The 23,883-nt window shown below is 49.4% G+C and overlaps 1 protein-coding gene across 9 annotated transcripts in view; it reads right to left on the bottom strand.

Annotated features, from left to right (window-relative positions):
- Positions 1–23,883, bottom strand: part of Prkag2 (protein kinase, AMP-activated, gamma 2 non-catalytic subunit) — a 243,548-nt gene that overhangs the window by 79,366 nt on the left and 140,299 nt on the right. For all 9 annotated transcript variants that reach the window (XR_880821.3, XR_389738.4, NM_145401.2 and 6 more), the window contains one exon: positions 5,324–5,538. Coding sequence is in view for 7 of the 9 variants with exons in the window: in NM_145401.2 (NP_663376.2) it covers positions 5,324–5,538 (215 nt within the window). In the remaining 2 variants the exon portion in view is untranslated. The remainder of the gene's footprint in view (positions 1–5,323; positions 5,539–23,883) is intronic.

Below are 23,883 nucleotides of genomic sequence, written 5' to 3' on the forward strand. Positions count from 1 at the left end.
AGAACTTTAACGTGGTAATTACAGCTAAAGGAGAGACTTGGAATGTAGCTAGATGCACACGTAAAATGCACAAGACTGTCAGCTCCATACCCAGCCTCGGAAGGAAAGTAGAATGATGTCATAGCGTAGTCCCAAAGGACTGGATCCTCACAAGAAGGGGAGGGGCTACCAGGGATGCCAGCACACAGAGAAGAAGCTACAAGAGAACACTGGGAAAGCTCTGCAGGTCAAGAGGCAAGGCCTCCAAGAGACCAAACTCTCCACATATTGGACTGCATTAATCAGCTTTGTGTTACTACAACGGAACACGGCACAAGCTGCTTCTGAGGGAAAGAGAAGTTAATTTTGCCTCACAGCTATGGAGATCGAAGTTCATGGGTGGGGACAGCTCAATTTCTACTGTGATCATCTCATGGCTCAGGGTCTTCCCTTACCTCACTCTTTCTGGGATTACTTCTGTAATGATATTCTCATCCGCCAAGTCCTCCAGGGAACTCTGACTCAAGATATAGGTCAAACATGAAATCCCAACACCAGGGCTGTAGCTTAGTTGTAGAATGCATGCTTAGCAGGAGCCGTGTGTGTATGTGTGTGTGTATGCATGTGTCTCTATGCTAGTACACATGGGCACACTTTAATGGTCAGCCTGACATAACCTAGAGTCACCTGGGAAGAGTCTCATTAACGAGTCTCACTAAGAGACTGTCTACATTGGGTTGGCCTGTGCACATTCCTGTGCATTATTGTCTTAATTAAGTTAATTGATGTAGGAAGCATCTTCCCCATGGGGCAGCACCATTCCCTAGGCAGTGAGTCCTGATCCATATAAGAGTGGAGAAATTGAGCTGACTACAAACAAGCACATGAGCATCTCTGCAGCCCCTACATCAAACATCTTGAAAGAGTCCATACTATCTTTCACCTCTCCAGTGTGTGTCTTTGGCCCTTGGCCATGCAGGGGTCCAAAGACAGGCTTGTCAAGTTTATGGTGAAATGGGGTGACATCATCCTTTGGCTTCTGTGTGGTTCCTGCCTTTCTGCCTGAACTCAGGCAGTTCAGAATCCCTTCCCTGTCTGTCCCTTAGCTGCCCACTCTCCTTGATTCTCTCTTCGCCAGCCACATGTTTTCTACATCATTTCATACACCATCGCTGCCTCAATGTTTTATACTTATACTAAGATGCTTCCAGGTCTGGGTTCACACGCCCAATTCTATTTACACTCTTCCCCTTGGACATAGGAGCCACAGTGCCTTACTGTCCCAGAGCAGCTGACTCCTACTCACAGACACAGACCTCCACAGCCCTTTGGTCTCCCAACACAACAAATCCACTTTATCCGGTCAAGGCAGAGCTTTAGAATCATCCTTGACTCTTCTTTTCCTCCTCAAATTACTTATTCACCAGATGCCAAATGCCTCCTGCTTCTTCCTGTCAGAGCTCTCCGAGTTCCACTGTATTCCCTCTGCCTTCGCCTGCTACCAGGCCTCTACCTAGTGTGGGCCTCTGCTTCTGCACATCTGATCTCAACAGCCAGCCAACAGATACCCCAAATGCAAAGCTCGGTCACTGTTCCTCCCTACTGAGAAAGGGGTTGGGTCAGCCAGTCACCAAGACAGAATAGACTGCTCTCCCATAACAACTAAACAGGTTCTAGCATGTTTTATTGTCCTCCCACCCCCGTTTGCAGACAAACTGCCTTCGTTGTTGAATTAGGGGCTATTTATTGAAGCTGCACATTCCGTACACACATGAGCATTGCTCGTGGCTCTGTCACCTCTTACCAAGCACTAGATTTGTCACTTGTTCTTTTAAAGCAGGATCTCACGTCTCACACTGCTTAGACCTCTTTTAGGGTCACTGGGAATTTAGAGATGACCTTGAACCTCTGATCCTTGTCTCCACTTTTCAAGTACCAGGATCATAAGAATCCTGTACCAGGCCTGCTTGTGTGGTGCTGGAGACTCACCCATCACAGAACTTCATGCTCTCTGGACAAGCACTTTACCAACTGAGCCACATCTCCAGCCTGCATTTATTTATTGAACAAATAAAGTATTTCAGTAAGTGCTGTCACTAAAGACTAATTATTCACCCCATCCCTTTCCAACTTTAGAACAAAATTCATGGGAGCTGACTTTAGAAAAAAAATTATCTTCAGGGTCCCTGTTTATGGAAGGAGTCTCTATTCTAAAGAGCAGAGATAAATTATGTTGAAATATTTTTAGGGCTGCAGAAATCTTCAAGCAGCTCATATCTCTCTATGAAGATTAAGCCAGTAGCAAAGTTAACAAAATCATCCAAGCTCTTAAGGGACAGCACATAAATTAAACCATCCAACAAAATCCAATTATAAAGGGACACATTTTGTATGAACGTCAAATAAGCCCCGCCCTCTCCACTCGACTGTGGCTGCAGAGGCTGCAGGCAGTGCCAGGTGGGGCAGCCTCCTAGGATGGCACTTACAGACGGTTAGGTCTGTTTATGGCAAGCACCCAGCAGAGGCATCCTTTCCTGATTTTTTTTGTGTGTGATATATGTGTGGGTATATGTGTGTTATGAAGTGTGTTTGTGTGTGTGTGTGTTGTGTGCATGTCTGTGAACATACATGTGAAGGCCACAGTTGGACATCAGATGTATTCCTCTCCCATTCTCCACCTTATTCCTGGAACAGGGTCACTTCACTGACCTTGAGGCTTACGCCAAGTTGATTAATTCAACCAGGTTTGAGGACCAGCGATCTTCAAGAACCTACTCATGTCCTCCCCCCCACCCCCAGAAATGAGGCCACAAATTCCTGCCACTGCTCCAGCTTTTGTGTAGGTGCTAGGGACCCGGATCCAAGTCCTCGTGCTTGTGTGGCAGGTACCTAACCTGGTAAGCCATCTCCTTAGCTCTCTGTTCCAATTCCTGAAACACATCATGGTCACCCTGTTTTCCTGCAGCTTTATGAAGACAAGTTCCATGGGCCGGCTCATTGTTTCGCTGCTTAGGAGGCACACACACGATCCAGGTCGCAGCAGAGAATCATTTGAACATGTAGTTCTCTGACATAAAAGTTTCCACACTGTCATGGGGCCCACACAGCCTCCATCTCCGAGACCACCTTATCTTCCCAAAGGGAAATGTCCATTAAAGATGTCACCCGGGGCGCCTGAGATTGGTTCCGTGGGAAGTAGCTGCTGTTGCTAGCCAGAGGACCTGATTTAATCTGTGAGATCCACATGGTAGAAGAAAACAGACTGGAAGATTGTCATCTGACCTCTGCACAAGTGTAGCGACACACATACTACATCCCACCCTCCACATAAATAAAATATAATTAAAAAAAATGTCACTCTCTCCCCTTATCTCCTGGGAAACTAGAACTCCATTTTCTGCTTCTAGGAAAAATATGGGGATCTTATGTAAAGGAGACCATGAAGTATCTGTCCTTCGCTGTTTGGCTTCTCTCACTCAGCATGACAGCCTTGGGGTTTATCCCTGCCCATAGTCAGGGTCTGTCGGACACCCGGTTCCCGCCAGCCATGGTTCTCTTCTGTCTCTCTGCTTACTTAAGCTCACAGCACTCCTCCAGGCTCAGCTCAGCTGACACTGTATCTGCTCCAGTCATTATCCCAGCCGCCAACGTACTATTCTTGACTTAGCCTTTTACCCAACTACTACTTACTACACTGCCAGCAAGTATGTGAGCTCTGGAGGACAGAGCAATGCTGGGCAGCTCAACCCTTACCAGGCAAAAGACCACTGCCAACCATCCCTGAATGAACAGAGGAGCAACCATGGTATGTTCTCTGCTCGGCAGATACCTTTTCTCCCCTAAGAGATCAACTGTTATGGGCTGAAGGATGTCCCACAAGAAGACATGCTGGTGTTTAACTCTAGTGTCCCCCTGTGGCACTCTTACTTGGAAATAAGGTCCTTGTGGTTGTCACCAGGTTAAAATGAAGCCATTGAGGTGGACTCTGACCTAAGATGATTAGTGTCTTAAGGAAAGAGACATGGGTTCACAAGCAGACACAGAGGAATGGTGGCTTAGGAGGTGGAATTAGGATCTAAAAAATTAGGATGCAAGATGCTGGGAGAGAAGAGCAGTGTGGGAGCCTGGAGGAGGTGTGGCCCCACCCACCCACCCACACACTCACTTACTTTGGCCTTTTAGCTCCAGAGCCGTGTGGAAATTCAATGTGCCGATTTAAGTCCTTGGTGTTTGGGAGCCTTATCTTTCTTTTCCACAGGTACAGAACCTGTTGGTTTAATAGACTGCAGGGACTATATGAAACAAGACTGTCTCTGTATTGAACATGCATGCCTTGTTTGGACTGTCTAAAGATGCAACAGACCAACATTACATAGAGCTTACTTTGTGTTATCGATTCGCTATCCAAAGATGGTTAAAAAAAAAAAAACTACAGAGGACTGTGTCTATGGCACTATGACATAGGCACTACGTCCAAACCGTGCCATTTTACAAAAGGGATGGAACCCACGAGGATCTCGGTGCTGTGATGGCCCTGGAACCAGTTTCCAGTGAGACTGTGCTTTGTCACAGCCCCGGGAAAAGAAACCATCGTGACTGAATGGCAGGGCTCTGTCTATGCTGGTTTGGTCCTGATGGGTCAGGGTCATTCTGCATGTCTGATAGCCCCTAACTCAAACCAAACAGGCTACCACTCTAGGGGCTCCATGCCTGAGCAACAGCTAGGTGTAGGAGGAATCTGGCCTCTTCCATCAACAACTCCAGACCTTCTCAGTTAATCCGCTAACAGCCACGAAGACATGTTGTCCCATTTCCCACCAAGTGACTAAGTTTTCAAGAACCTACCTCAAGTCAGGTGATGTCAGACCTTAAAACTCTAGAACATACTCCCCCGTTCCTTCCTTCCTTCCTTCCTTCCTTCCTTCCTTCCTTCCTTCCTCCCTCCCTCCCTCCCTCCCTTCCTTCCTTCCTCCCCTTATCCTTCCCTCCCCTTCCCTTCTGTTCCCTCCCTCCCCTCCTTCCTTTCTCCCAATTTATTCTGCTTTGTTGGTGTTAGTTTAGCAACTTAGTCAAGGTAAATCCAAACGGTGCTTCTAAAGCATGAGTTTTAAGAAGTGGGGGGGGGGCAGACTTTCTCTTGGTCATACTCCAGGTAGAGAGGACAGAACGGCGTCTCCTTTGATTCCTACAGTGTCACCCAGACCTGCATGTTGCTCTCAGCCTGTGACTTATGACAGCACAATTTACAAATGCTAGCCCTGCGCAGCTGAAGCTGGTGTGCGGAAGCACCGTCCTCCCTCCCACGGCCTGGTCCAGCCCCACCCTGGGAGAGATGCAGACTTACAGTTCTCAAAGGAGCATGGTATGTCGGGGATGCCAGCGGAGGTCGCGCTGGGCTCTGAAAGGCCAGGCAGAAGCGCTGCCCAGTGTCTGGAGGGGACGAGGAAGCATAGATGCGGCTCTCTGGGCGTTCAGGCTCCTGCTTGTAGGACTCCAGGGGAAATGGGTGCTGCTTGGTCACTTGGGTGGGTGTTGACGGAGAAGAGGAGACGCTGGAGGCTGCAAGGAGGTGACAGAGCTCATTAGAGGTGTGGCCTTGGTGGAGAAGAGGGCTGTGCTTCTAAGAGCCCATCCCTTCCTCTGACCAACCAACCAAGTAAACACATACACAAAAAAATCAACTCTGAAATAGTAAATGTAGAAATAAAGGCAGAGTTTAATAAGAGTATTCATAGCCTCTTACAAGTTCAGAGTTCAGAAAGACCTTTACCTCCATGCTGAGGTGTGAGCAGTGTTGGGGACGGCATACAGCCCTGACTGTTCACCCTCCACATGGCTTTGCTCTCCCCTTGGCCAATACTGCTCGCCCTCTTCTCCTTCCCCACCATGCATATGCCCACAGCAAACATCACAGAGCCATATTGGTGGGGGTTGTTTATAGGGAGATATATAGAGAGCTCGGCAGAACCAAGGTTCTGCTGCAGAAGTCACAAGACAATATGAGTGAACCAGAAGGTGCTTGCCTTGCAAGCAAGAGGACCTGAGCTTGGAGTCCCATAAGAAAGTCAGGCTTGGTAGGGTGGTACACACTTACACTCTCAGCACTGGGGAGTGTTGGCAGAAAAAGGCAAATCCTTGGGGCTCAGGCAGCCAGCCTAACCTACTCTGTGGTCCCTTTAGAGGATACCCAAAGATGACCTCTGGCATCCATGTGCACACATGTAGCCCTCCCCCCAATATGCACACAAGAGATGGGGGATGTAAACATTTCTGATTATATAATCCTGCATGCCTCTATCTCTATCTCCTGACTGCTGGGATTAAAGGCATGTGCTACCATGCCCAACACCTCTTCTTTTATGAGGACACTTACCATACGGTATCAGGCCCACCACAACCCAACAGAACCTCACCCAAACACGACTAACCTGAAAAACTCCTATCTCTAAATAAAGTCACATTCACACTACTGGGCAGTAGTCTCCAATGTATGCTTCTAGGGACACATCTGACCCATAATAGTTAACTGGCAACATAATTGGGTGTATTAGCCACATAATGGGTAGGTCTCTGGGAATTTGAGGGCAGCCTGGCTTACATAGTGAGTTCCAGGTCAGTCAGGGCTCTATAGTGTGACCCTGACTCAAAACAAACAAGCAAACAAACAAACAAAAAAAGGAAAGAAAAAAAGGGCACACACACACACACACACACACACACATGGGGTGGAGGAGATGCTGGAGATCTTTTGAGCAGTGGCTATGTATGCACAACTATGAGGAGGCAAGGATGGGTGTCAATACCAGAGGCCAGAAGAGAAGAGATGGACCCTGCTCTGCACACTGTGGAGGAAATGTGGCACTGCCCATGTCTTGATTTTGGATTTTTGTTTTTCTTTCTGATAGGGTCTCATATACCCCAGGCTGGCCTTGAACTCACTATGTAGCTGGCCAAGTCTTCATTAGGGTGTCAGCCTACCCCCTCATAGTGAGGTCAGAGCAGGCCTCCCTTGTAATTATTAAACAGGAAATAGTTCACATCCTTACAGTCAGTGCCAGACCTTGAGTCCTTCCTTACTGCCTCCCTTGTGGGCATCCATAACCCTCCCCACCCCATGGGCACAGGATGGAGACTGATGAGGTGCAACACAGCAGGGTGGACCAGGTAGGTCAGAAAAACCAAACACCTGCGCCACATATTCATTCTAAGGATCTTTACTGGCAAGCCCTCCTAAGGTCGGGGTTTCCATGTGTCCAGATAGGGGCAGTTCCCGATGATCTATTTCCAACTCCCCCCTGTCCTTCTTGGCCCACTATGACAGAAAGCACTGATATTCAGTGTCCATGGAACATAATCAAACTTCCCTCGGACTGGAACTCCACCTAATCTCCACTTAGGCTTTCTGGTCCAACCCACATACACATTTTCAAAGACACAGAACATGTACCTCTGTGGGGGTCATTTTTGCTGATCAAAACTACAGACGTGGAGCTAGCTAGTCTGCAAAGTGATTTGCAAGAATGAAGAGCAGAATTTGATCTCCAGAAAACACTTCAAACTAAAACAATCAAACCCAGCCATAGCAGTGCATGCTTGTAATCCCAGTTTTGTAAGAGAGAGACAGGAGGATCCCAGTGGCTCACTTAGTGTGCTTGGAAAATTCCAGGCCAGGTGCAAGACCTTGTCTCCACAAAGAAACAACAAATAACACACAAGTAAAACAAGAAGTATACCACCTGAAGAGCAAATCCAAGGGTGTCCTGTGAGCACACACCTGTGTACCTGTGCACACCTGCAGCCCTCTGAGCGCACACATGTGCATCTGTGCATGCCTGCAGCCCTCTGAGCACACACATGTGTATCTGTGCATTCCTGCAGCCCTCTGAGCACACACATGGGCACCTGTGCATGCCTGCAGCTCTCTGAGCACACACATGGGCACCTGCGCATGCTTGCAGATCCCTAGATAAACATACACCCAGGCTCACACAGGCAGATATGTTAGTTTACTTCTCAGAGCTGCTTCTCCTCACCGAGTGTCCCGGATTATTACAGTGCTAATTGCTTATCAAGTGGTGGAGTGAGTGACAGCAGTACAGAGCCTGATGGGAAGGAATCGGCCTCCCCATCTCCTCCACGTGAGGAAGCCGGGAAGCAGAAGAAGCATCCCTTGGCATGGGATGATGCCATCTGGAGTTCTTGAGAAGTGGGAAAGGGTTTTATACATACATTGTTCACATCCTGATGATCTGTGTATGTCTGCAGCCTCCCCGGAAGGATCCAGGGAAGGGAGCAACCAGAGGGAAAGCTGTTCACTGACACTTCTTTCTGCTCCTATTCTTTCTGTGGTGGGTATAGTGATGTTTAATCTCCACTGTCAATTTGACTGTATTTGGAATCACCATGGGAACATATCTCTGGTTGTTTTCTGGAGAGGTTTAACTGGGTAGCATCATCCCATGGGCTGGGTGTCCCGGACTGAACAGAGGAGAAAGCTGTGCGTCAGCACTCATTCTGCTTCCAGACTGCAGAAGTGGTGTGGCCAGCTTCCTTCCCCTGCTGCTCTGCCTTCCCCGCTACAATGTACTGCACCTTCACCGAGAGCTGAGAGTCCCTTCCTTACAACTGTTCCTGTCAGGCACGTTTGTCATGGCAGCAAGAGAAGGAATTCTACAGGTGTGTATTAGTGTATTTTGAAATTTACCCTGCCTGTCCATTATTCTTTTATGAGCAGTTGGCCAGCCGTGTGTGTAAGCACATGCCCACCCTGCCCTAGTTCTCCCTCTAGCTCTGTGCAGCTTCTACCAGAGCTAGAGATAGGGCCTTGTCATCCTGAGCAGACTGCTGCCTACAGAGTAAGGCTCCCTCCCTTTCTCTGTTTCCACATCTGTCTGTCTGTCCATCTTTGCAAGAAGCTCTCTACTCACACCATTCTCCTAGAGGAGGCCCAGTCACCGTTGGGTGAATGACCTCACTGACAGGGAACACACAACCTGCTGGTTCTTTGGTTGGCCCAATGATCATCACCACAGTGCAAACTGCTGGAAGAAAACAAAGGCAGCTTGCTCAAGAGGATGCACAAAGGCACAAACCATCAACTTCTCCCATAAGCCTGATTGCGTGTAGGTGGTTTGTGTATCGGAGGCCAGGAGAGGAGGCTGGAGGCTGTGTGTGTGTGTGTGTGTGTGTGTGTGTGTGACTGGGCCAGCCTGAGTGGGTGAGGAGCAACAGCGTGGCCTTTTCTGCTGGGATGGACACTGTGGCTCCCCCGACTCTTGCCAAGGTCATGGGTGCCTCACCTCTGCCCTGCTTTCCATCCTTAGCCAGGACTCCCACGGGGACACAAATGCAGTGACTCCACAGGCTTTGTCAAGCAGCTTTCTATGACTGCAACCTACACCCCAGACAGAGCGACTTAACAAGAGAAGAGGATGAACCTGGCTCAGTTTTAGTTCATGACAGGCTGTCCTGCTGCTTTGGGCTAGTGGTGGCAGAGTGTGACAAAAATGCGTGGTCACTCTCCACCTCATGCTCAGGTCACAGAGAGAAGTATGAAGATACTGAGACCCACAGTTTCCTTCAAGGAAACATCTCCAATGACTGAAAAAAATCCCACCAGGCCCTACTGTTGAAACTTCCACAAACTTCCCACTAGCACCAAGTTGGGGACCCAGTCTTTAAAATGTGGGTCACTAGGGAACAGTCTAGATACGGACCGTGGCAAAGGGGGAAGGGAATGTGTGTGGTGAGGGGACAGTGACATGCCAGATGTAGGGCAAGGCTCACACAACCAAATACAGAGAACATGTGATCAGTGTCGGGCACAGTGAGAACCTTTCTAGAGTAAAACATATGTCCCTCTCTCCCTGGCGGGTGATCCACCTTCCAGTGCCCTGCAGCACTTCCTGCTGCCTGCAGAGTCCTGCCTTACACTCTGGTGAGCTCACCAGCTCCTCAGGCACCTGCACCTCAGATGAAGGAGTTGTGGACAGAGCACATTTAAGTACTGATGCACCTCTTTTTGTCGAGTAAACAGATAGTTCATATGTCCTAACTCCATCTCCCAAACTCCTTTACTGTAACTAAATTGAGATGCCACCAAGGGACAGGACCAAAGATGCAAAAATCATGTAAAATTCCATCTCAGCCATGTGAACTTTCTCAGGAGGAGGGTCTCCACAGCAACGCCTACAGGAACAGAGTCTGGAGGTGCCCAGTGCCTGGAAAGGGCAAGAAGAAGAGCTAAAGAACAGGGAAGGCTGTGCAGAGGGGGCCCAGCCTGGGACGCTCAGTGTTCTCCATACTGGGTGGCCTTGGGCAGGCAGCTTTCGATCCAAGTTGGCAGAAAGAGAGGGACAAAGATCAATTGTCACCACGTGGGTGCTGGCTTCTCAGTAATTAGGGATGGTTGTTAGGTTGGTGAGGACATTCCTAGGTGATTTTCGGTTTGAATATTGCTGTCACCATTAGTAAATCATGGGGCAAGGGCTTCCTGTCTCCATTCCCTTTACAACTCCCAGGTGTGGCACGTCCAGCCTTTTGATGTTGGGATGGGTGCTGTCATTTGCAAAGCTTATGCTCAATAACCACACCATCAAGCTACAAAATAAAATCGTAAAAGAATCTCACAGTGTTTTAGGTGAGTTTATGACCGTGCTAGCCCATGGCCATAGCTACCCTGGGGCGTGGGCTGTTTCCTGAGATTGTTACTGCTTTCTTTCTGGACAGGCTACAGTTTGGCTATCTACAAGAGCAAGTGCCGCCTCTGCACATCAGTAGCTCTCAGCCGCTGCTGGGGCCCAGCTTGGTAGAGCAGGAAGGGGAAGCCAGAGACCCACTCCAGGTATGGTGCGGGGAAACGAACAAAAGCAAAACCAGAAGCATACCCAGCCCCTCTGAGCCATCCTGTGTTGAATGCTTATGTACCCGAGGCAGGAGGGGCTCAGAGAGGAGCAGCCAGCCTATAGCCAGAGGTGGGCAGGTCCTCTGAGACACGGGGAGACTGGGCCTTTGACCTAGAGAGCAACACGGATGGTTTCCAGTGCAGGTGGCTTTCATACCAGGTGGGCAATGCCCATAGTAACCCCAGAAGGGACCCAGATGGTTCCCTTGTTAGGTCTCCTCTGAGAAGGCATCCCCCCACCCCCCGCTTCTGACGGGTTTTGCTGTGGGCAGTTGTCAGCTCTGAGGTTGAACAATGGCTTTGATTTTTTTCCCCCCTGACTGTTGCCAAGTACATGAATAAGCCTAGTGAGTGAACAGAAATGGACCCTGGCAGCCACACAGAATGCCAGGCAAGTGTCTCCAGACACCAGGGAGCCACGAGCAGGTGACTTTACAGGGCCTGGCTGGCCATGCTGGACCGTGGCTGTGAGAGGGAGAAGGCAGGACAGAGATGTCAGTGGAGAGAAGTGAGCACCGGCCTTCCAGGCTGCTGGGCAAGGCTGAAGAAGAGGCGTGGCTTCAGAAGCTCTGAGCTCTGGGCCTGGATTTACCCGCTAACTCATCAAAAATGCCCAACAACGCATGCACTGGATAGCCAGCAGGCGCCATTAATACAAATCCCAGAAGAGGGGCAGCCTGTCTGGAACCCAAGTCCACTCAGCCATCTCTGATCGCCTGACTCTGGCAGAAGGGTGACAGCTGAACTTTAATGGAGTCTACTTCCAGCCACCCTCGACCTGGGCTCCCTCTGCCATGGCACCGTGAGGGTAGCAGCAGCCTTCCCTCCTTAGCAGATAGGGGGACCTCAGCACACCCAACGCTTGGTACCCCTTAAGGCAGGGTCAGCCCAGATGCAGTTGGGAGGCCCTCCTAAGGGGTGCCAGGACAAGGTGACATCCCACCCACAGGAGTTTAAGAAGAGCCACAGGTCACAAGGATTGTTTCTAAGTCTGCATGTGCGGCTCAGTTGGTACAATGCTTTCTAACACGCACAAGGCACTGGTTTTTATCCCCAGCATCCTGTAAATCTGGGCAGGGTGGAGCAGGCATGAAATCTCAGCATGTGAGAGCTGGAGGCAATCAGAAGTTCAAGGTTGTCTTTAAATATGAAACCATGTTTGAGGGCAGGTTAAGATACATGAGACCCTATCTCAAAGACCAATTGCCAGGCAACCCCAAGCAATCTAAAATGAAAACAGAAGCCCAAGCCTACACAGCAGCTCGCCCAGTCCTACGTGTTAGCAAGCCCAGGCATTGGCTCGCCCAGTTACATTGTTCCCTGGGCATATTACACCAAGGTGACTTTTAGGCTAGTAGATCCTCTTTTCTCCAGCGGTATTTCCCATGTGCCAGTCTCCCACCCGTGACTTCTATCATTTTTCCCCCTTTCTCTCTAACCTACAATTTGAGTTGCTAGGTCACTCTTCTAGGCCACTTCTCCATCACCTGCCTCCGTGGGACGCATTCCAGAGGGATCTCAGTCCATTCCACCCGTCCTCATCCCTAGGTTCCAGACTCTGGGTAGAACCTGAGCCTGTGCCTGCTGCTGCCCTGTAAGTAAACACACTGGTTTCTGGACCCTTTACACTCTCTAAAAATACACCATTTACTTCAACATTATCTCTGTCATTTGCAAATGAATCAGTATTTCATAGTTCCTCAGTTTTAATTTCTAATACAATGGATAGAGATGCTTATGACCACATAACAACAGCTCCTTGGCATGCTCAGTCAGTTTTCAGAACTACAGATATTAACGTTTTCTTACTAATATATATTTAAAATAAAACAAAAAAGGAAAAGGAATAGAATGTATTTTTATGAGTTATAAATATCTTTAATACATGGGCCAAGAAATATATGCCAGATTCAAGTATCTGCTTTTCATTTAGTCTAGTTAATATGTGGTTTTGGCTGAAATACATATATCACTAAGGATATATTACATATAACATGCTATGAATATATACTTCTATATGATATGTATGTGCACTCAATATAACATATACTATATGTATGTTATGAATAATATCTAGCCCATCAGAACCTGTGAATTATCCTTAGTGACTACAAGGGTCCTTGGGCCTCACCAACAGGACGAAGGTTCTACCCTGACTCTGCCTTTTCTCCCTTGATGATGCTGTTCATGGGCCGCCTTGTCCTTGTGAGAATTCAGGTCCCTCATCTGGAACCACACGGTAAAACACTGACCACCTCTTATATATATTTCACTGAATTCTCTCCTTCCCTTCACTAATCACACCCCAACACTATGAAGTACAAGGACCACAGCTTGGATCTGGGTCCCTTTTGACATGGACAGTCTGTGCATAATTGCTATTCATTGCTCCATCATGCCCCTTGGAGGTGTTCACGGTGAAAACGCAAGCCCAACAGCAGATGACAGGCAATAGAACTCTCAGCTACTCCAGATGGGAATTTAAGACCCTGAACCCTGACTGATGGGCAGGCTTGAGGGGGGCACTGTCAGAGTAGCAATCCCTGCATAGTGAAGACCCATGACATCTGAGAAGCCCAGGCAAGCAGCAAGAGAGCTCATAGATTATGTGTAATGGTCTTTGCTCTTTAGATCCATCTTAGTGGGTACCACCTGTGACTTTCTCAGTGACGTTACAGGATCCTGGAGACATCAGGACACTCGAACACAGTGATTCAAGGCTGTTGTGATGTCTGTGTCCTGCTCCAGCCCCTTTCAAAGGTTCCTCAAGGGCTCAAGATATGTCTATTCATTGGCAGAGTGTCTGCCTAGCATACATGAAATCCAGCACTGTTAAAAGTTAGCTTAGCCAGTAAAGTGCCTACTGTGTGTGTTAGGACCTGAGTGTGATCCCAGATCCCACATTAAAAACTGGACCTGCAAGTGCATGCTTATAAACCTATCGCTGCAAGTAGAGACAGTTGGATCCCTGGAACATGCTAATTTAGCCAGTCTGGCAACTCCCAGGACAGATGAGACACTGCAAGCAAAGGACTTTGTTCCATACTCTGCTGCATTTTAATAATGTACTGGAATAACTGTTTATGTTTATTTATTTATATCCTTCATCCCTGTCTTAGCTATGTTTCTACTGTTGTGATAAAAACACTGACCAGAAGCCGCTTGGGGAGGAAAGGGCTTATTTGGCTTCTATATCCCCAGGGCCAGGGCAGGAACACAGGCAGGAACCTAGAGGCAGGAACCACAGCTCACACTTGGCCACAGAGGAATGCTACATACTGATATGCATCTTATGGCTTGCTTAGTGTGATGGTTTGTATATTCTTGGACCAGGGAGTGGCACCATTTGGAGGTGTAACCTTGTTGGAATAGGTGTGACCTGGTTGGAGTAGGTGTGTCACTTTGGGTGTGGGCTCAAGATCCTCACCCTAGATGCCTTTAAGTCAGTCTTCCACTAGCAGCCTTTGGATGGAGACATAGAACTCTCAGCTCGGCCTGAGCCATGCCTGCCTAGACGCTGCCATGCTCCCATCTTGATGATAATAGACTGAACCTCTGAACCTGTAAGCCAGCCCTAATTAAATGTTGTCTTTTATAAGACTTGCCTTGGTCATGGTGTCTGTTCACAGCAGTAAAACCCTAATGAAAACATGTAACCTGCTTTCTTATACAACTCAGGACCAATGGATAGACCTTAGAGACAGCACCACATACCCCATGGGACGCGCCCACCCACATCAATCATGAACCACGGAGATGCTCCCAAAGGCCTGCCCAGAGGTCACTCTGGGGGAGGCATTTCTCTGTTGAGGTTCCCTCTTCCTAAATGATTCTAGCCTGTGTCAGGTTGACATTAAAGCAAACCACACGTGAGTTCTGTGGATCTTGGGCTCTGGAAGGGTCCATCCACTCAGCCCTGTGTAGCTGTGTTCTCCCCTGCTGAGTCCCTGAGCAACACACTCTGCTCACTTCCCAATGGAAGCCCGTGTGTGCCAGTGCTCCATGACCAGGTCAGTGAGAGCAAAGGCTCAGTCTCGAGTGCCAGGGCTGGTCAGCAGGCGCCGACTATGCTGTGGAACTCATCCCTGTCCCCACCAGCTCAGGCATGTTCAGCAGGGAGGCTCTGGACTGCCGCTAGGCCGTGTCCAGGTGGCAAGCCTCACGTGCTTCAGCAGACACAGCTTGTGCCTAGCACACTGACTGTCTGGTCAGTGCTGGCTCAAGAGAAACTTCCCTGGGCTTTGTGCAGGTTCAGCAAGGTAGATAACTCAAGTGGAAATCCTGGAGGGGAACCCTTTGTTCCCTCCACTGCCCTCCAGAGGAGGCCAAGGTGGCTAGGAAATCTAAGGTGGCCTTAGCCCTGTGTTTGAGAGGATGGAAGCTCCATCATTAGGCAGTCTATGGTAAGAACTTGAGGGCCAGCCAGGCGTGGTGGCACATGCCTTTAATCCCAGCACTAGGGAGGCAGAGGCAGGGAGATTTCTAAGTTCGAGGCCAGCCTGGTCTACAAAGTGAGTTCCAGGACAGCCAGGGCTGTTTGAGACAGACAGAGAAACCCTGTCTCAAAAAAAAAAAAAAAAAACAAAAAACCAAAATAAAAACAAACAAACAAACAAACACAAAAACATCCAAGAACTTGAGGGCCTGGTGGTCCCCAGGCACAGGCCTGACCCTGAGGTCTGAGCTTCATGAGTGGCTTCTTGGTCTTCCTTGTGTCCCCTAGATTAAACTCTCTTGGCCCTTAACTCAACTTGGGTAGAGTTAGGTTCCATGGCCACTGGGAGGGAACAGGGTGCTCTTCTGCTCCCAGGAAGGTCTGGCTGATCCTGCTGTGATCTAGGAGCACCCCAGGCTGTAGTTGATCAGTCTCTGCGAGGGACGCTCTAGGTCACGATCTCTAATGAAGATTTGTGAGTTTTCCCACTGATCTTGGAAAACTCTGCCTGCCTCCCATGGGAAGCAAAAACATTGGTCTGGGCAGACCTGGATGTCTGCCCTTGGAGAGTTCAATGTAATAAATACACTGAGCAGAGGGTATTGTGGCTACTGGGAGAGTTGAGATGTTTCTGTGTCTCTCCAGCACTGAGGTTATAAGCATGAAGTATTGCATCTGGCATTTTAAAAAAAATGTGGATGTGGGAACAGAACTCAGGTCTTCACGCTTACATAGCAAGCAATGTACTAACTGAGCTATCTTTTCAGCCATCATCATCTACCTTAAAATAATTATATTTATTTGTGTGTGTGTGCACAGATACATGTATGCTGCAGGCATTCACGGAGGTCCGAGGACAACTTCAGGGACTGTCAAGCCACCACATGAGTCTATTCCCAGGGATCGAACACAGTTGTTAGGCTTGGCAGCAAGTGCCTTTATCCGCTGGGCACTTGTTAGCCCATTCCTGTCACCTCTTTCTGCAATGGAGGAGATCCAGGCTCTGAGAGGCGAAGCTTCAACCTAGAGCCCTGTAACCTCTTAGGTCTACAGATGGAGGTGCATCCCTCCTGTGCCAACAGAGCTTTCACACTCAGATGTTACAACCCTCGTCCGTCCAAACAACAAGAAGAAGGTTATCCAGAGATGATGAATTTATAGGGACCAGCAAAGTTTTACAGCAAGAAAACATAGGCTTTATTAAGTTATATGCACATGCAAAGAGGCAGGGGGAGTTTTTTGTTTGTTTGTTTTTGTTTTTAAAGGCAAAGTGAAGAGGACACCATAAGTAATGTTGTACCAGTATCCTAGCTATCAGGGTCGGTTACGAGGGTGGTAGCAATCCAAGCTAAGCATAGGCAGCTGCTGGGCAGATGTCTTTGCCTTGACAGTCTGCATGCACTGTGCAAGGCTGTCAGGGCCTCTGTACAAGGCTGTGGCTTTGGCTGGGTCTTTTGTGGCCACTCCTGGAATCATAAATGTGTGGCACAGATCTCCTTCCGATTTGTTCTTAGATGGAGACTGGCCGCCTACCCAGGACCAGAAAAGTCAATGTAACCTTGATATCTGAGATATCGGTTGACAATAGCATCACTCGGGAAGTGGCCACAGCAGGGCTGGCTCCTGAGTTCAGCCAGGCATCTCTAAGGCACGAAGCAGCAAAGCTGCATTGTGACTGAATTTGGAGCTAATTCTGCTGAGTGTGGCCCAAGGTCAAGGAAGGTCAAGTGGCCACCAGGCCTCCAAATATGCAGGAGTGCTCCCGCACTGCACTGAGGACGGTGCTCCATCTCAAGTCTCTCTGTGAGTTCCTTGTTCTGAAACAGCATCTTAGCCACTGTGTTAGCTGCTGGGATGACTCCCCAGAAAGAAAGAGTCCTCCTTTCCCTCTTTGTGTGTGTGTGTGTGTGTGTGTGTGTGTGTGTGTGTGTGAAAGAGAGAGAGAGAGAGAGAGAGAGAGAAACTGACTTTCATGTAGTTCAGAATAGCCTCTAAGTCTATGTGTATCTAAAGATGACCTTGATGCTTCTGCCTCTACCTCCCAGGATGACAACTATAAACTACCACACCTAGTTCTAGTCGGTGCTATTCAGGACTTTGTGTAGACCAGGCAATCCATCATTCCATCAGCCGATGCCCCTCCTGTCACTGAGAAGTGGTTCTCAATACAGCGGAGCCAGGACCCTCCCACTGTAACGGGTTGCATCCGAACCCCAGCACACACATTCCTTGTTTATTCTGCTTCTGAAGTAACTTCAGGATACTTCCAACCCCAAAGCTTGGCTTCTAGAATGTGTGTGCCAAGGGATCACCAAACGTGCCCATGGGCCCTTTCCTACCAGTGGTTTGACTCCCACAGTGCCAGTTTCTAGTGGGGGCTGTGCCCACTCTGCAAGTCTGAATAGCTGAGCCTGAAAATCCTGAGAGACCTTGGCTACTTTTCTCATTGCTGTGAAGACATCCCTTGGAGGAAGCAGTTTCAGGAAGGAGAGGTTTATTTTTGGCAGGGAAGGCACTATGGCTAAGGGATCTGTCCGTGGTGGCGGTGGCTTGTGGCACGGCTTGTTGATATTTTGGTCATTTAGGAAGCAGAGCACTTGGGCCAGAAGAAGGGCTGTGGTACAGACCTGAAGGCCAGCCTCTAGTTGGTCACATCTACCAGCCAGGCTCTGTGTCCTAAAAGTTTCAAAAATCTTCCCAAACCACACCCCCAGCTATGGACCTCCTGGTCAAACCACAGGAGTCTTTCAGTCTATAATAGACCCTTGTTAGGAGAACAGGGCAGAAGTCAGTAGAAAACTGACTGTCTATCTGGAGCCAGCCACCAGAAGTTTAAACTCTGAAATTATACCTATCTGAATTGATTCAGAGCCGGTGATGGTAGGTCCTCCCAAGCAGCTCACAGGAGCCCATACCTATAAATGTGGCTTCCCAAGTCATCCCCACCTCTCTTGTTAAATATTTACTTTTACTTACCTGCATGTGTGTCTGTGTACCACATGAGTTCAGTGCCAGTGAAGGCCAGAAGAGAATGTCCCACCCACAGGAACTGGAGTGATGGACAATTGTGAACCATCCTGTGGGTTCTGGGAGACAAACTTGGTTTCCCTGCAAGAGCAGCCACTGCTGAGCCCTGTCTCCAGCCCCTGAACTACCTCCTGATGGCCCGTCCACCTTGCACCTCTTCCTGGCAGGCAGCTTCACCCTGTAGACACTCCCTTAGACCACCACCCGATCCTCCAGGCTCTGGGCGCAGAGCAGGTGAGAAAGTGGTAGATGGCCCCAGATGGGCTTTAAGCTACTGTCCCTCCCAGGGTGTGTCTGTTTTCCAGGTATGCAGCAATCTAGAGAAACCAGAACACACTTCCATGTGAGGACACAGCGGCTTAAACCCTTCCTGGGAGGGCCATGCTCAGCGTGCAGGAGAAGGCCAGGGCTGGCATTAGGGACACAGTGCTGAATGTCCTCTTGCCTACTGCCCCTGTGGTGTGCTCCCCCTGGGCAATGGCTGGTGGCCAGTGTGGGCATTCCCTTCCAGGAGGCTGGCCACAGCCAGCTGCCATGGGACTCTGACCAAGGCTCTCCTGACTTGATACATCATCGGCACAGCCTGCCAGGCTCTTGGGGTATGAGGTGCCAGTGAGGCGGCCGGGGAGGCCAGGAAGGTGTCCAGAAACTTCTGCCCAGAGCCATTCTGAGCACTCAGCTGCTCCCCTGCTTCCCAGAATGAAGGAACTATGAGTACTGGTCACTGGCCTTTGTGATTGGTGAGTGAGTCTCCCTGGAGAGGCAGGGAAAGAAGGCCCACTCTTATGGGAGGGGATGGAGGATCTCCGGGTGAGGACATGGGTACTGCATTTTCAAGATGTCCCAGATCTCAACCCTAGCATGGACTGCTGCCCCTCTATGTAGCAACAATGTGAGAGTTCAAAGCCATTCAAGATGACGGCAGCCCACTGGGTCTTTTTCTCATGTTTTAAAAAGAGAGGTAACACCTGAACTGGAAGAAACCCAGCCAGGGACCCTCTTCCCTGAAATCGTTGGGTTCCTGATGTTTCCAGTGTGCGATATGCAGTGACTGCCACTGTTAGATCATGCTTCACAGGGAGGGAGCACTTGGTGCTTGACGTGCAGGCCTTAACAGCGCCAGAGTCCCTGCTCCTTGCCCCAGTCTTCATCCACCTGACCCTCTGTAACCGTGAGCCAGCTCTCCTTTCTATACATTGAAATACCTGGTTCAAACCTACCTCAGTTTTGCTGCCTGATGGAGCCTGGCCCTCCTAAGGTTACTGAGCACAGTCCACAAAAGGGAAGCAGCCACTCAAAAGCTACGGGCTGAGGCGGGTCTCCAATACATGCGGCCTCTGTACCACTTTTCCCTGTAAACTTCCAGAAGCAGAACACTTTGCTTCAAGAAGTGGGACTTTCCAGTGATCTTGATCTGCTCCCGTGTCCCCAAGTCTATTGTTGCTCTGTATGACTTTTCAAAAGCCTTCTCTGCTTTCTGGGGCATGGCTCTTCCTTCCAGCTACTCTGCACATTCCAGACTCATAAAATTATAGTGTGTTGTGGTGCTACTATTTCTGTGCTGGGGGTAAAGCCTAGGCCCTGGGGTATTCTAGGCATGTGCTATACCAATGAGCTCCATCCTTAGCCCTCCACTGTACTAAGACGGGCAGCTCAGCCTTCTGTGCCAGCATTGCAGGTGGTTGGCTATGTCTCCTGTTTCCTCCGCTGAACATGAATGGTGCGAGTCTCATTTATCACCATACCTCCAGCACAGCACACTCCTGGCACACAGTTCCCACTCAAGCACTGGCAGTTCCTATATGGGACACCTTTGTTTAACAATGTTACCAAGAGGCATAGCTCATGAAAGAACAAATGGATGCATGATAAGGTATCAGGATTTAAAACACAGACAAAGAAACTGAAAAAGACAAGTGCCACGGAGAAGATATTTGCAAATCATGTGTGTCCTAAAGGCTTGTATTCGCAATATGTAAAGAATTATCAGGGCTGGAGAGATGGCTGCAGGACAGGAGAGGCGACTCAGCAATTAAGTACACACTACTTTTGCAGAGGACTGAGCTCTGTTCCTACCACCCACTTCAGGTGGCTCACAATTGCCTGTAACTCCAGTTCCAGGGAGCCCATTACCTCTGGCATCTGCAGGCACCTGCACTCGTGTGTATACACACACACACACACACACACACACACACACACACACACACACACAATCAAAATTAAAAATAAAATACATCTAAAATATTAACACAATGTGTGAATTAGCATTTTAAATTGCACACACATGCACACACACATAATTTAAAAACAAAATAGATCTGGACCCCTGCTCAACAGCACGCAGCATCAGCGAGGCAGAAGACACTGAGAGACCTAAGTTACCCAGGGCCACTAAGATGGTAGAGAGATGGGAGAGAAAGAAGCAGGAGGATGTGAGCACAATGAGAAGAGGTGGAACTAGAGGCTTGAGGGGAGTGAGGAACAGCCTGGTGTGACAGCCTGCACAGAGGCCATAGTGAGGTCCTGGCCTGTGCTGTCGCCAGGGACCATGTCTGGGTCCATGGTCCTGTAGCAACAGGACATCCAAGAGAAGTCCTGGTGAGATCTGGTATTGACAGTGTGGTAGAAGCCAGAGGCCTCAAACCAGACCAATGACTCACTGCAGTGAATATCTGCAAGTGAGCTGTTTGGGCAGATGGGTGTATACCGTGTGACACTCAGTGACACTCCACAGCATCCAGGTCAAGATGATTTTTAATTTTTGTTTTCTTTTGGGGGAGAAGTGGCAGGGGTGGAGGGCAGGTAAGGAGGGATGGGGAGATGAGTGGGATGGGGGTACATGACATGAAGTTTACGAAGAATCAATATAACATTTTAAAAAATAAAAATCTAAAGCATTCATACAATATGTAATGTATTTCACAGTGTGTGGTGCAGTGGAATGTGATGCTCGCTCCCACCATGTGGCCATCACGCTGGGCATCCCCCCAGACCTTCATCCTGCCAAGGACAATGCCCACACTCATTTGTTTTGTTTTCTTTTTATATGACTGGGTTACTTTGCTTAGTCTGTCAAGGTTTGCTCATGCTGTCCTGCCGTCCTGCTTCAGGTTGGGTGACACACAGAGACACACAGAGGCTTTTACAGCGCCCCCCTGGCACTGTCCTCCCAGTTGCACCAGCTCTAAACCTCCCATTTCCAAGACCTCACACCAAAGGCATAGCATGAGGATCAAACTCCTAAATGTTTTGCTGGCCTGGCCCCAGTCCCTCTTGGTCAGAACCTGTCTTAGCCTGTGTGAATGCTGGTCCTAAGCTCCAGGGGTCTGGGTGTTGTACGTGCCCATCCCTGGTCATAGATCTGGGTATGGTCAGCAGGCCCAGGCAGGCAGGAAGCCCAGGCAACATCAGACTTCCCTGTCCTTCTACAGCCAAGTTTCCGAGGTGCTATCTGAGAAGCCCTGCCAAGGGTAATGTGACATTTACATGATACCAGGTGGGGCTGCCCTGGTGACATAACAGGAGGGGTGTGTCTCTGGGCACTGAGCCCACAGCTTGGCACAGTCTGATGACTCCATGTTGTGTAAATTAAAGCAGTAGTCACCTGTTCCTCCAAGTCACGGCTGAAACCTGCACCCTCTGATGTGACAACAAAGCATGATGTCTGTCACCTCTACCCGGGGACTCCTCTGTCTTCCTCTTTAGTTCTTTCCTAAGCAGATCCACTTGATGGAGTATTGGCGAGCTTCCTTGTTAACAGGACACCATGACGAAGCTTGACTGCCTTGGCAGGAGGCACAGTTCTTTGTCCTCGAGGGCTTCAGCAACCAGTTCTAAACCCCTCACTGACTAGGGCTGCTTACTTCAATTGGGCTTCTTGTCTGACCATCAGTGAACTGGACTAGCCAGATCTCACCTCTGCACTGGGGAAATCTCTACTAGAAAGCAAGTGGCTTCAACCCCCAAAGCGTACATGCAGGTAGTGCTGGCGAGGCTGTAAAGCCTGGTACGGGTCTGCTTCTTAGATGAGGAAAGGACCGTCTCTGGCCTGAGTATCTCAGAACTAGGCCCTTTGGGGAGGGCTATTCATTCCCTGAAGATGGGTACTGCTTCTACAGGATGATGACTGGCCTGGCAAGAGTCTGGGCCGATGGGGGAGGAGGCAGCCCTACCCTGCGTCTCTAGAATCAGCTCTTCATGGACGGACACCCACAGGGCCTGAGTTGTCCAGCTTGTCCACAATGGCGCTGGACTTGGTCCCAGAGGAGCCTCTTCTCTTACAGCTGCTCAGAGCTTGCAGCCTCTGTTCTAGTTCCCCCAATTCCTTCTCCTCGTTCCCCTGATGTGGACTGTGTGGATTGTGACAGACTGGAAAGCAGCTGTAGCTGACTGTACCAAGCTCACGAGCACCGTGCAGCTCCTGCAGCCGCCTGCACTGTCAGGGAGCATCAGGCTCCTCCATTCAGTACCATGGGGATAGCACCATGATGTGGATGTGGTAACGTGGTTGTTCTGGTGGCCTGGAGCAGGGGACGGGAGGGGCTTTGGAGAAGCAAGAGCAAGTGTTCTCTGTGGGCCCAGGTCAACGGAACTGTACTGGCTGGTTTTGTGTCAACTTGACACAGCTGGAGTTATCACAGAGAAAGGAGCTTCAGTTGAGGAAATGCCTCCATGAGATCCAACTGTAAGGCATTTTTTTCAATTAGTGATCAAGGGGGAAAGGCCCCTTGTGGGTGGGACCATCTCTGGGCTGGTAGTCTTGGTTCTATAAGAGAGCAGGCTGAGCAAGCCAAGGGAAGCAAGCCAGTAAGTAACATCCCTCCATGGCCTCTGCATCAGCTCCTGCTCCCTGACCTGCTTGAGTTCCAGACCTGACTTCTTTCAGTGATGAACAGCAATGTGGAAATGTAAGCTGAATAAACCCTTTCTTCCCCAACTTGCTTCTTGGTCATGATGTTTGTGCAGGAATAGAAACCCTGACTAAGACAGGAGAATTCACCTGAACCCCTCAACACCTCCGGTCCTTTGACTCAGGACCACTTTCCCTGGTCTAAGTATTCCCCAGCTTAGAAGAGGCTGTCCTGCATAATCATGAAAGGTGTCACCCCTCAGTCCAGCTCTCCCCTCACCATACTAGAAACACAGCATCTTGAATTTCAAAGCCCAGGGAAGGGAGGTGGTTTGTAAGTCAGGGGAGCAAGACTGGAGAGGCCTCTCTTTCCAGGTCAGGTCAAAAGGGACAGGCTGGAGAGGAGCTAGCAGAAGGTGGAGCACCAGTGCTGGGTCCTCCCAGGGTCATCAGGTTGGTGCTCTGCTTGTTTTCCCTGTGCTTGACTTCAAAGTCTCCTGCTCACAGCCTAGAGAGTGCTGCCTGCAGACTCAGTCTCTCTTTCCCTGCTCAGTGGTCCCAATGTGTTCATGGGGGAGATGAGGGGATGGACCCAGGAAGGGGCAGGTGGCCTCAAACCCTGGCTTACTGACAGGAAGGCCAGGCAGGTGGGGAGGATGAAGACGGTGTGGGGGTAAAGTGGGAGTC

Source organism: Mus musculus, chromosome 5, assembly GCF_000001635.26.
Source record: "Mus musculus strain C57BL/6J chromosome 5, GRCm38.p6 C57BL/6J".
NCBI lineage: Eukaryota > Metazoa > Chordata > Mammalia > Rodentia > Muridae > Mus > Mus musculus.